The 13,619-nt window shown below is 49.8% G+C and overlaps 1 protein-coding gene across 1 annotated transcript in view; it reads right to left on the bottom strand.

Moving 5' to 3' along the window:
• Positions 1–5,554: 5,554 nt before the first annotated feature.
• SAMD10 (sterile alpha motif domain containing 10) overlaps positions 5,555–13,619 on the bottom strand; it is a 59,223-nt gene continuing 51,158 nt past the window's right edge. The window contains exon 5 of the mRNA XM_028735467.2: positions 5,555–13,582. Within this exon, the coding sequence (XP_028591300.2) occupies positions 13,473–13,582 (110 nt within the window). The 3' untranslated portion in view covers positions 5,555–13,472. The remainder of the gene's footprint in view (positions 13,583–13,619) is intronic.

Below are 13,619 nucleotides of genomic sequence, written 5' to 3'. Positions count from 1 at the left end.
TCCAAACTCCAACAAATGAACTTTGCTCTTAATTACCTTGTTATATACTGAGTTGAATAGGATCCAAAATGCAGCAGTCTGATTGGTCCTAGAACAATAGGATTCAGAATGCAGCTGTCTGATTGGTCCTAGAACAATAGGATCCAGAATGCAGCAGTCTGATTGGTTCGCAGGAGCCACCCAATCCAACTCCAGGAGGAAGTGAATCCGTAACTTGATTGGCCTACAGGAGAATTAGCCAATCACGTGGGGCCCATTGTGTAAATAATGTATATAAAGCAGACATTCTGGGGGAACTTCCATTCCTCACTACCATGAGCTGAATAAAGAGCATGAAATCCACACTCGACTCCCAGTATATTTCATACCTTTTTCTTTTTGGGAACGGAATTGTACACGTGGGATATTTGGGGTGAGTGGGGAGATGGGACTTTATCTTGCATGCTTTATATCAGGCATCAGCAAGGTTTACCTCGCCTGGGCTGGTTCACTCCAGTGCAGATCTCTCCGTGGGCCAGATTGTGTGCGTGAGCCTCTGCGCAGGCGCAATTTTCGGCGCCACGGAAGTGAGCCCTCGCACTGCACTGCACTGCACTGGTTTAGCGCAGCGTGTGGGGACCCACCAAGCAGGTGGCTCGGTTTGGGGGCAGCTCATGGGCAGGTTAAATGACCCCCATGGGCAGCTTGTGGCCCTTGGGCCTTAGGTTGCCTACCCTGCTTTATATGCTTGTCCTTTCGTAACGCAAAAATGAAGATTAAAAAAACAAGCAAAACCCCAAGACATCCCACAGCCACACACTTGAAAATGAAAGGAAGAGTGTGGACTAAGAGCTTTGCTGCTCCGCAGGGAGAAGCTAAATTTTATCTATGAAATCTACGAAGCCAACTAATTCAAACAATCCCAGGCTGTGCCGTTGCCATCTGGGGCTCTGGAGACGGCGGTGGGTGCATTTTGGAAGAAGGTCAAAAGGCAGCAGAAATGAAATTCATATTTCACAGTCCTTGGCGGGCTGTTTCAGCAGCCCTTTGCCCCACTCCCTTATTATCCCTTTCCCCCTTTCAATGAAGCCGAAACTGTTTTCTGCAAAAGGAAGCACGAGATTTCCTTCCCATCTGGGCAGGGGATGGGTCTTTGAGGCTGGAACAAGCTGAAATACGGCAGCAGGCGATTTGAAAGGGATTTGAAGCCTGTGGCTACAGAATCACCTGCTTGGTTCAAATCAATGTGTGAAGTTCACCCACCCTCACTGCTTTTGGTCCTTTGTAAGCCCCTCCTGCTTAGGGTTGCCGGGTCAAAACACTGCAGCGATAGAAGGCATAAGAGGCAACGTTTGCCTGCTATTCAACCAATGAAGGCACAGAAGCTCCATTAGAACTTATAGACTCAGCTTCCTTCCTGCCTATACAGAGTGAGGGCCGTGTGACACAGGAAACACGGCCCTTGCTCTGAACTGGCTATGTTGATGCTTGGTGATATCATCACGATCCCAGATCTGATGGGCCATTTTGCATTGCGATGCTCCAATGAAGATTTGGCTCTGTGGTCATCCTGTCTCTAGCCAAGGCCTAGATCAGCAGGCAGTTGGAGGATGGATGGCGGCTAATGGATTGAGGTTGAATCCTGACAAGACAGAAGTACTGTTCTTGGGGAACAGGGGTGGGGGCAGGTGTGGAGGATTCCCTGGTCCTGAATGGGATACTGTGCCCCTGAAGGACCAGGTGCACAGCCTGGGAGTCATTTTGGGCTCACAGCTGTGCATGGAGGTGCAGGTCAATTCTGTGTCCAGGGCAGCTGTCTACCAGCTCCATCTGGTACGCAGGCTGAGACCCTACCTGCCCGCAAACTGTCTCACCAGAGTGATGCATGCTCTAGTTATCTCCCACTTGGACTACGGCAATGCACTCTATGTGGGGCTACCTTTGAAGGTGATGCGGAAACTACAACTAATCCAGAATGTGGCAGCTAGACTGGTGACTGGGAGCGGCCGCTGAGACCACATTACACCGGTCTTGAAAGACCTACACTGGCTCCCAGTACGTTTCCGAGCACAATTCAAAGTGTTGGTGTTGACCTTTAAAGCCCTAAACGGCCTATGCTGTGGGTTGTGCTTTAGTTACCATATTTTTCACTCTATAAGACGCACTTTTTTCCTCCTAAAAAGTAAGGGGAAATGTGTGTGCGTCTTATGGAGCGAATACAGGCTGCACGGCTATCCCAGAAGCCAGAACAGCCAGAGGGAGTGCTGCGCAGCGCTCCCTCTAGCTGTTCTTGCTTCATGCGAAGCTTCCGCAGGGAGAAAAGCCCGCAGGAGCCGCAAGCTCTTTAAAGGGTGTGTGGCTCCTGCAGGCTTTTGCGGGAGGTGGGGGAAGGGACAGAGGGCAGCCCCTCAGTCCCTTCCCCCACCTCCCGGAAAAGCCCCCAAGAGCCGCACTCCCTTTCACGAGCCGCGTGGAGCATGTGTGGGGCTCTTGGGGGCTTTTCCCCCCCGAGGAGGGAGAAGGGCAGCCCGTCAGTGACAGAAGCCGCCCAGAGAGGCTGGGGACAAATAATAAATTATTATTATTTAGGACCGATGTCTGGTTTAGTACTTGCTGCTGCTTCTACCTTGACTCCTCTTTTCTTCGCCTTTCTCTGTCTGCCACCCCTTCAATTCTCCGCGATCCTTTCAATCAACCCATCACTAAGTTTGCTCCCCATTCTTTAGCCTTAGGAAGACCCCTTAGTGCTGCTGCCATGCCCCACAGTCACAAATAGAAACAGGGAGAAGCAGAGAACTCAATTCTCCAAGGATCGCTGCCCCTCTCTTCTCTACCCCCCTGCCATTATTAAAGATTGCTAAAGGCTGTCATTCATGCTTCAGTCCCCTATCTTCCACCGATTTAAAGGTCAAAAATAATGCTTTGTTTTGTTTTAATAGAAGATACACTAGACGAGCGAAAAGAAATTCCTATGACATTATCACAGCGGTTCAATATATACCGCAGCAGGTACAGGGTGTGAATTGAAAAGCTGCACATTGAATTATGCCGTGGTGTAGATGTACAGAGCCTACGAGATGCACCACTCAAAGGGCCCAATGCACATGGGATGCAATCATAGAATTATAGCGCTGGAAGGGACGACGACCTCAAGGGTCATATAGTCCAACCCCCGTTGGACGTCCAGCTTCTGAAAAATGTTTAAAAACTGAAGCATTTACTTCCAGGTTTTAAGCACCCGGGAGCCGAAACGTTCCAAAACGGAGCCGTTTGGGAACCAAGTGTGACGTTTGGGAACCAAGTGCTGGAGGTGAAATAGTTAAACAGGTTACCCAATCAGGACCCAGGGGGGTGGAGTCAGAGGGACTATAAAACCAGCTCTGGGAGGGGCAAAGGGAGGAGTTCGGTTGGAGTTCGTTGGGAGTTGGGTGGTTGGTTGGAGTGGGAGTGAATTGGGATAGAGTCTGTGGGGAGGTTGAGTTAGTGTAGCGAAATAAGCTGAGTCAGGAACAGTTAGGAGCTAGGAAGACGCGTAAATATCTGAGGTGGTTTAGTAAGTGAGAGCAGGTAGTGGAAGTTATAGGTCTGGATAGGCACCCCATGATTGTAATTGACCGATACCGTTTATGAAACCACACACTTGTTAAACTGCAATAAATAAACAGAAGTTTATGTTCCAATTTAACCCTGACTGGACTCAGTATTGTACCAGGTAGGGCCTGGGTGGTGGCAGCGAGAAATAAAGTGGTGGCACAGGAATCAATAGACGGTGAAACCGAGGTTTGACCGTAAATGAAAAGCAGTCAAGGGTGGAAGGTAAGATTGCCATATTCCCAAAAGTGAATATCTGGACAAAGTTTCTGAGCTTTTTTTTTGGGGGGGGGGTGTTAACATTTCCATTCCACCTTAAGGAACAGGCATGAGATTGCTGCACGTCACATGTCTGTTTACATTCCAGCACAGTATGCTGGGATCAAAGTTTTTGAACTTTCTTGAGGGAACATCTCGTTTTTGGGCCACATCTCATTTCTCAGCATTTTTTTAAAGAATGAAGCCACTTGCCATATTCAATTCACTAAAAAATCCACCGAGCTGCCATTTTGCAAAACCCGGACATATAGCAGCTGCCCTAGAGGAGGGGTTCCTATATGAGCAGAGGGAGATCAAGTAGGAAGAGCTCATGACTGTCCTTCCCCAGCTGCTTTTCCACCCATGGACCAGTTGGGGGGGAGGGGCTATTAGGTTTTTGTTTGTGCCACTGTGCAGTGCTTGGAGTCACAAGACTCTGTTTACATTCCAGAGATTCTAGACTGCTGGAAGTCTCACGGGAGACGGATGTTGATATTACTGGTTTCCTGTTTCTTTGTACCAGTTGCCTCTCTGCTTTCGCAGAGAGAGGATGTATATTTCTTTTCTGTCTGCGTAGTTAGAAATTCTTAGCAATGTAGCTCATATTTCTCATCCTTCTGCTGTGATTGTATACTCTGCATAATGGGAAGGTGCCTGGAGCCTCATCAAAGGCTCAGGTCGTTAATCACCGTTGGAGGGCTTGACCAGAGGAATGCAAGTTCCGACAGAGGTGCGTGTCTTGGGTGGAAAAGCAGTTGCCAGAAGGGGCTGCTTTTGAGCAGAAAGTTGGCTGGAGGGAAAGGGTCAAGCACTCCCCACTGACCCCATTTCTGTGGGTAAACAGGCTGGGCAGGTTTTGACATTTCCCCCCAAAACATGCACATCCGAGAGATGGTAGTGGGAGAAACGAAATGTGTGAATATATTCTGGGGAGGGGAACCTCTCTCCTTTGAGGAATTATACCTGAGAGGCAGAGAATATGCTGAGTAGATCACTTGAACCATCTGCATGAGCTTCTGGTCTGTTTCCAGGCCCAACTCAAAGTGGCAGGTTTCACTTTTAAATGGCTTTGTGGCCAGGCTACCTTTTTCAGCTCTCACCTGCTTACTTACCTGTCTCCAAGCATTTTCAGATCATTGATCAGGTGCGCTCATGAAGGTTTTTGCAGTTGCTGGCTTTGTGCTGTGGTTTGTTATGTGATGTTTTATCCCTAGAGCGGTTAACAATTGTTCTTAAGGCATTTGTGTGTGCATCAACTGCCCAGAAGACACTGTTAATTGGGAACTACCGTATTTTTCGCTCTATAAGATGCAGCAGACCATAAAACGCACCTAGTTTTTGGAGGAGGAAAACAAGAAAAAAAATATTCTGAATCCCAGAAGCCAGAACAGCAAGAGGGATCACTGAACAGCTATCCTTCTTGCTGTTCTGGCTTTTGGGATAGCCGCGCGAAGCCTCTTCAGGGCAGCGGCTAATGATGTAACTAAAATAAGGAAGCTTTTGGCACCAGCTATCTGCTTCAGGGGGCAAGGGAAAGATGGCATCACACCAGTGAGTCCTGGTATCTACCTGCGGCTGTCAGGTGCCACACCTGACTTCACCAGCAAAGACTTCAACCCAGCCTTCAAGGGCAGCCCTGCAGAAACCACATTGCAGTAGTCAAGACCTGAGGTTGCAATGGCGCGAGTACCAGGCAGGAAGAAATAATTAACCAACCAACTGAGGCCTCTTTTTCTTCTTTTAATTTTAAAGAACAGTTTCTTTTAATTTTGATATTTGTGTCGAGTACAAAAACCAACCAAATAAAACAAAAAAGCTGTTGTTCTATTCACCTTCGTCCCCCGATTTCCCACCCCCCGCCCCCAGAAACAAACAAACGAAAAGTAGACACAGATGCTTCCCCTTCCTTCCCCCAGCATGGCATTGGAAATATACACAAAATCACATACAGTAGAGAAAGGTCAACTCAGTGGCTTGATCTGCGCTACAAACCTATGTTGGCTCATTTCATTAAGTGCCATGGAGTCTCTTAAATAAAACAAAACCAAAAAACCTCGGGAGTTGAAGTTTGGCAAGGCTCAGTAGCGTACAGGAGGAGAGCGAGTGGAGGTGCTCGCCCGACCCCCACTGCTGCATAGGGGGAAAGGTGAGCAGGAGAGGCGAGACTGGCAAGGTGCAAATGCGCCGGCAGACATACCGGCTTGGCTCCGCCGGTGAGTGTGCACCATGCTGCCCTTGCGGCCACTTTGCCCCCTCCAAAAAAACTCTCCACTGCAGCACAAAGCAGCCATGCGGATGACCGAAAGTCAGGTCTAGGGTGCTAAGTGATTCCCAGCCCCCACTTATAACCCCCAGGGTTTCCCGATGATTAAACCAGTTTACGTATGCAGTGCAGATGAGCCCAGGGGTACCTCACTGGAATCAAATTCTCTGAGACACAATAAATACATTCAAGAAACACACACACACACACACCACCCACTTTATTGCATGATGTCCTGCGCTGTCACCAGTCTTGGGATCAATGGGAATAATAAAAATGTGGGCAGACTGCAGGGGGACGCGTGCGGTTTCACAAATCTTTGAGACCTGCTCAGTGATGTTTCGTTGAGTCAGTAACCCACCCCAAGGTTTCAGGGGTGCAAATGCCCGGAAAAAAATGTCTCCTTGGCGTAAGGCAAATCCACCCGGTGGAGTAATTAATGGTTGCTATCTGTCTGGGGGGCCCAGGCCCCCAGAGACAGGAGGGATGCAGCCAGCTGCCAGGTACCCGCTGTGTGCACAACTGCAGACCAGATGAGCCCTTTGAAAAGGCTGAGGCCTGCAACAAAATATTTCAGGGTAGAGTGCTTGTTCAGCCAGCCATGCCCTTTATCAGGCTACTCCATTCCATCCTGTCCTGCTTAGGGTGGTTTTGGGTGCATTCCCCCCCCCCCTTACAGTTCCCCCTACCTAATGCTTGGGTTTTTCTTGTAGTTCTGCAAACACGGGGGCTTCTATCAACCCACCTGGTAGCTCCTTCTTGCATAGGGAGCCTGTTGGGCTACAGAAGGACTGGAACGAGGAAAGTGGGTTTGCTATTACGAGGAGGGTATGTGGCACGGGTGGCACTGTGGGTTAAACCACAGAGCCTAGGACTTGCTGATCAGAAGGTCGGTGGTTCGAATCCCCACGACGGGGTGAGCTCCCGTTGCTCGGTCCCTGCTCCTGCCAACCTAGCAGTTTGAAAGCACGTCAAAGTGCAAGTAGGTAAATAGGTACCGCTCCGGCGGGAAGGTAAACGGCGTTTCCGTGCGCTGCTCTGGTTTGCCAGAAGCGGCTTAGTCATGCTGGCCACATGACCCGGAAGCTGTACGCCGGCTCCCTCGGCCAATAAAGCAAGCTGACTGCCGCAACCCCAGAGTTGGCCACGACTGAACCAAATGGTCAGGGGTCCCTTTACCTTTACCTATGTGGCAAAAGGGAACTGGGTGATATCTGAAAACTTGGCAGGAGGTTGTCGGCTGGAGAATCTACAACAAAGGCTGTTTCTGTAACACTCCAGGTGGAAGACAGAGCAAGCTTGATTTCTGCTGCTCCATAGGGCCGGATCTGAACCAATCAAGTCATGCATGACAGGGGGTGGACTAGATGAACCTCAGGGGTCCCTTCCAACTCTATGATTGAAGTGTAGCTTTGAAACCCAACCCAGGTGTCAGCTCTGCCCAGGTTGGGGGCTGGATCTGGCCGATGGCCAAATAATTGTTACCTCCACCACTTCTCCTGGGCCATGTTTGGCAGGCGAGTGGAGCCAACCACCTGCCAATCACCTGAGGTCACAAGTGACCCCCACCCACCCACAGGGGTCTTCAGAAGCCCCTTCATAAGCACTGGGCAACAGAGAGCATTCAAAGGAGCTACTCCATAGGCAGCAAACAGGAGCCTCTTTCAAAGCACCATCTTGCCTAGCAGTTAGGGCTTGGGAGGCATCTCCAATCAGCTGATTGGGGGGCCCAGCCAAGCTCCATTTGGCTAAGCCACATTTTTACCTGCCCCACACCTGGCATTCTATATGGTTAGACCCCCCTGGCCTCGAGGTTCCCAGCCCTGGAGCTCAGCTGAGCAATGCCAACAGCAGAAGCTCAGTTTGCAACAGTTCAGGTGACCACGGGCTGGTGTGCTTGCCCAGACCATCTCCAATGGACGCCATTCACTCCTATGGGAAAAAAGTAACAGCGCTGCACTTGAGAGGACGACATTAGAATGCGATCCCCCGAATGATCCTTGCGTTACAAATGCCATCCCGTGGCCAAGTCGTCGCCAAGCTGGCAGCGCCTTCCAGATGCCTGGGACTACAACTCCCACCATGGGAGTTGTAGTTTGAGACATCTGGAGGATACCAGGTTGCCGAAGACGGTGCGTGTCACAGCGACAGGCATTTTGCTCTTATGAAAACACCAGAAAAACAGCCACACTTTATCCTCTCAATTTCCGGTGGCTTAACAGTGTTCTCATTTCTAACAGCACAGGCAACTGACAATTGTATCTCCTTCTGGTTCTTCTCCGCTCACCACTCCAGGGTCTCCGGTCAGTGGTAGATCACATGCTTTGCACCTAAGTAAGTCCAGACTCAAGCCCAGGAGTCTCCAGGTTAAAAGAAGCTGGAGTAGCTACCGGCCTGAGGAAGCCAGGATAGTATGATGGTGACATGTGTCAGAGTGGGACCTGGGAGACCATGCACACCATCTCAAGCTCCTTTGAGAGGGGCACAAGTGTACAAATAAAGCTTCTGAGTGGAGTAGGTGCTCAATACGCCTTAATTTTCTTGAGGGGCCGTATCTGCCAGGCTGGGGATGCAAAATGAGACAGGATGGCTGAGCTAATGGGCTGCGTTTGCCCTGGTGGATAACAGCTCCCAGAGAGCAAAGAAGAAGAAGAAGAAGAAGAAGAAGAAGAAGAAGAAGAAGAAGAAGAAGAAGAGGAGGAGGAGGAGGAGTTTGGATTTGATATCCCGCTTTATCACTACCCTAAGGAATCTCAAAGCGGCTAACAATCTCCTTTCCCTTCCTCAGTGGGGAAGTGGGGCTGAGAGACTACCCTAAGGAATCTCAAAGCGGCTAACAATCTCCTTTCCCTTCCTCAGTGGGGAAGTGGGGCTGAGAGACTTCAGAGAAGTGTGACTAGCCCAAGGTCACCCAGCAGCTGCATGTGGAGGAGCGGGGAAGCGAACCCAGTTCACCAGATTACGAGTCCACAGCTCTTAACCACTGCACCATACTAGCAGCCCTAAACCAGACAGATTACGGATTATGGACCTGACTCTCGAGAGTCTTAATCTCAAGGTTGTGGGTTCGAGCCCCACATTGGGCAAAAGATTCCTGCCTTGCGGGGGGGGGGGGGTTGGACTAGATGAACCCTGGTGATTCCTTCCAATTCTATGGTTCTAAGTCAAAGGCAGGCCCTGATGCAAATGGGCTACATTGGTCATTGGACAATATTTTTAATACATTTAGTGGTATAAGAAATAAATGAGCGGCCGAATCAGAGTTCTGACTTGCCCAGAGCAAAGGGCCTTCCTCTCACAATGCAAAACCGAGGAGCTTTTATATCTGGTGTAACAGGAATTTGGAGCTTCGAGGACAATGCCGTTGCCCCCAATCTAATTTCTGCAGAACGGGTCTGAGCAGCCGGGCTGAAGGGCAAAGATGGCCAGGTTCTTCCCAGAGGCTCCGTCTGACTGCCACGGCAGAGCTGCCCATTTAGAGGGTGAGGAGAGACGGCTTAGGGAAATTACTTTGGACATTTGATAAGGGACCTTATTGCCCAGCCTGTTGTGGGGATGAGCTCACCTCGGGGAGGACTGCCGGGGAGCTAATCAAAAGCATTGTTTCACAGCTGGGTGGGCAGAAAGAGCTGGGGGGGAGGTGGGTGACGGAGGCTGGGAAGCTGGGAAGAACACCCTTTGCAGTGGCTCGTACAACCGAACTTATTGGTGGCTTTGGGAGCACTCCTAGGCAGAGAAAAGGTAGACCAGGGGCAGACTTTGGTCTTTCAAATTTCAACGATGCAAGGCCAAAATTCGCCTCTTGCCTTCCATTCTGCTCATAGTTTCGGCACCCACTGGGCTCAGCGCCCAGCGCGGTGGAACTATTTTTCCTGCCCTAAATCTGCCTCTGTGAGGTCCCACAGGAGATGGGAACCTGTGACCCTCCAGAGGTCACTGGACTCCAACTCCCATCAGCCCCAGACCACACGGCTATGACGTCATCGGAGGCTGCTCCATTAAGCCAAGCCGTCTTGCTGCCTTCTGCGCTACTAGTCCCTGCGATTGCCTTGCACAGTCCCGAATTTCAAACGCCAATAATAATTCATTGTTGAGGGAGCAATAACATGCGCCGGGTTTTAATGGGCTGACTTATGACCTTGGCAGTGGGGCGTACCCTGCAGATAACGGCACCGCTATTAATTGTAATAGACTGTGCACAGGAGGAGAATTGAAGGATTGGGGGCAGCCTCAGAAGCAGAGGAATCTGCCAAGGGCAGCGCAATGATTGCAAAAGCATTGCCTCTTGATGTAAGCTAAATCGATTTTCAGGAGTGCTCTGGGCGCATTCTGAGCTGCACGTTTTATCTGGGGCAGGGGAGAGAGTCTTTAGAAAGCATGGTCTGCTGCACTGGAGGCAAGCGAAGGACAGGAGTGCGTTCAGGTGGGTCTGTGCAGGGAGCAAGGAGAGTAACTCAGCCCAGTTACCGAAATGGACCCAAAGGTCATGGACCCAAATCTATACGGCTACAGATTTTCCCCCCATGGGAAAAACTCTCACCTCAACCACCAAGGTGAATCTACCTAGTTTCCCAAAAATGGGTCAGCTGTCCGTCAGGGGAGGGGGGGTGTTTAGTAAGACCTTGAAGACAGCGTCCCCACCAGGGATGCTGCAGAGCTGCCAGAGTGGATGATGTTGACATGGGTTGTTGAGATTCCTGCATTGCAAGGGGTCAGACTAGATGACACCTGATAGTCCCTTCCGACTCTACAATTCTATGATGGCCAACGGCCTGGCTCCGTATAAGGCATCTTCTCCGGTTCAGAAGTTTGGGGCTTTCTTCCGGCCCTTTCTAACTACCTGCCAAGTTGGGCAAAGGATGGGCTGGAGGAACAAGTGTGGTTTCTGAAAGGAGAAGCATTAGAAGTGGCCCTCGCTATTTAGCTTGAGGAAGGCCTTCAAGTATCCAGCAGTGACCTGATCTCTAGGGTTTTCACAGTGAGTTTCGGCTCTCGAGTGCAGCAGTGCTGGAGGATACACACTGCGAATCAAGTGATGCTCGGGCAGCACTTTCTAATCACAAGTGTTTTGGTGCAGACCTTTTTTTTTAACTTTGGGAGGGCATAGAGGCTGTGCACAGAAATACAGAAGGTGCTAAAGTTTGTAGTTAGGGCAAAATACCTTTGAGGTGTACGCTAGTACAGTCGTGCCCCTTGTTACGTTCGGTTCAGGTTATGTCTTTTCAGGTTGCGTCCTGCGGCGACCCAGAAGTACCGGAAAGGGTTACTTCTGGGTTTCGCCGCTCGCGCATGCGCAGACACACAAAAATGACGTTATGCACATGTGCAGAAGTGGCAAATTGCGACCTGTGCATGTGCAGACGCACAGACGTGGGTTGTATTCCTCTCAGGTTGCGAACGGGGCTTCGGAACGGATCCTGTTTGCAAACAGAGGTACCACTGTACGAGATGGAACCAGAGCCAAAGGTATTTGGCCCGCCCTTCCTTCCTTCCTTCCTTCCTTCCTTCCTTCCTTCCTTCCTTCCTCTCTCTCTCTCTCTCTCTCTCTCTCTCTCTCTCTTTCTTTCTTTCTCTCTCTTTTTTTCTCTCTCTTTCTTTCTCTCTCCCCCTCATCTCCTTTTCTCTTCTTCTCCCTTTGTGACACCCCTTCTCTCCCTCCCCCCCCTCTCTCTGGGACACTTCCATCTCTGTCATTCCCATCCAACAGTATGCTAGGAGAAGGGGCCAACGACTCTTTGACCTTTTTCAGAGGACGTGCCCTCCTTCTCCACCCCCCCCCCTGCTTGCAGGAAATAAGAGACGGGGCCACAGTTCCCCCCAGCTGTTGAAAGGAGGACTGTGACACTGCTTGCGAACCACCACTCAGCACATGCCAAGCATCATTATTAGATGTGGGTGGGTTGGGGGGTGGGGAAGAGGGAATGTCAAAAGCCTCTTTCACAAGTCATTATTAAACAGCTCAGGACCGCAATACCTCAAGGACCCCTTTCCCCATTTGAACCGACCCAGACCCTGCGATCATCAGAGGCCCTTCTTCACGTGCCTCCTCCACAAGAGGTCTGGAGCATGGCAACATGAAAACAGGGACTTTTGTGTGGTGGCTCCCTGTTTGTGGAACGCTCTCTCCAGGGAGTCTCTGACTGATTAACATTCTCTAGCCTTTTAACTGGGGGGGGGGGGGGGTTTGGGGTTGCTGGTTTATTTTATTTTTTTGCTTCATTATGCATTTTGTGTTCTCGATTTATATTTTTATGCTGTGAAGCGCTCTGCAATCTTTTGGATGAAGGGCGATATACAAATTTAATAAATTAATATTGATAATGATAACAACATTTACTACCTTTCAGGGATTTTGTGTGTTTGCACACTCTCGTTGATGTTGTTTTGTTTGGCTTTGCTTTTTTCTTTTTACAGAAAACCTTGTTAAAATACATCAAGCTTCACTGGGTGATTCGTAATTTAAATTCCCGTTCCAGAAATGTGGGTTGTTGTTGGGTAGCGGCCTTATAGCAGGTCCAAGAATTTGTCCGCAAAGTTGAGTATTGGGCAGTGTTTCTGTCTGGGGTCCCTCCCAACAACTGCTCCCAAATCTTTGGAACTGAAGACCCCAGGAACTGAACTTGAGACCATTTGCATGCTAAAGAGGTGCTTTACCACTGAGCTACAGTCCCTCCAAAATTTCCAAGATGACCAGTGACAGAGACAGGCTGCTTCTGTGGCCAGTGTCTGGCAGTACGTAGAGTCACCGGCTGCCATCACTCTCAATCCAGCCTTGGCTTCTCAACACAACCTCCCTCCCCAAATATATCACAGCCTCAGCAAGGAGGGGACAGTCTGAATGTTGGACAAAGAATCCACTGCAATTAGCAGCAGGAATTGCCCTAAAAGCATATTATTTTTAAAAAGTCAAGTTCGGGCATTTGTGCATTCAGGTTAAAAATCTGACCAAAGTTTTGCATTAACACACCCATACACAGAGGCCCCCCCCATTGTTTTTACTCTCATGTAGCAGTAGTAATAATAAACAGTGCTTACGTAGCATGTTAAGGAGTGTTCAAAACGATGGGCAGCTGGTTGTTATCCTCCCAACACCCCTGTAAGGTAGACCAGGGTTTTTATTCTCATATTGCAGATGGTTGTGGGGGGGGGGGGAGGTCAGAGGCTGGTGAGTTTGTGGCAAAGGCAAGGGTTCGACCTGGGAATCCTGAATTTGGAGGATGGCTTCTGAACCACTCCAGCCCACACACCCGATCGCTACGGAGAGCCTCTGAACGAGATCCAAGACGCCTGTACAATGAAACGAGTGAAGCATTTGCAAAATCCTCAGATTCAGAAGTCTTCCATGTCCTTCTGGGGAGAAAGTCTGTCCTCGCTGGTTTCGTCAAGGAAACAATTTCGCACTGTGATCGGATCCCACGAGGCTGAGTTTGACAAGTCCTAGTGGCGGTGGTTTGGCGTGGCATGAGTTCTGAGCCAGACAGCAGCTGGTCTCTGCATGGAACCAATGAGGAATCAAAGAGAAGAGTGA

Source organism: Podarcis muralis, chromosome 5 (genome assembly GCF_964188315.1).
Source record: "Podarcis muralis chromosome 5, rPodMur119.hap1.1, whole genome shotgun sequence".
NCBI lineage: Eukaryota > Metazoa > Chordata > Lepidosauria > Squamata > Lacertidae > Podarcis > Podarcis muralis.
This window is presented reverse-complemented; position numbering and strand designations above follow the sequence as displayed.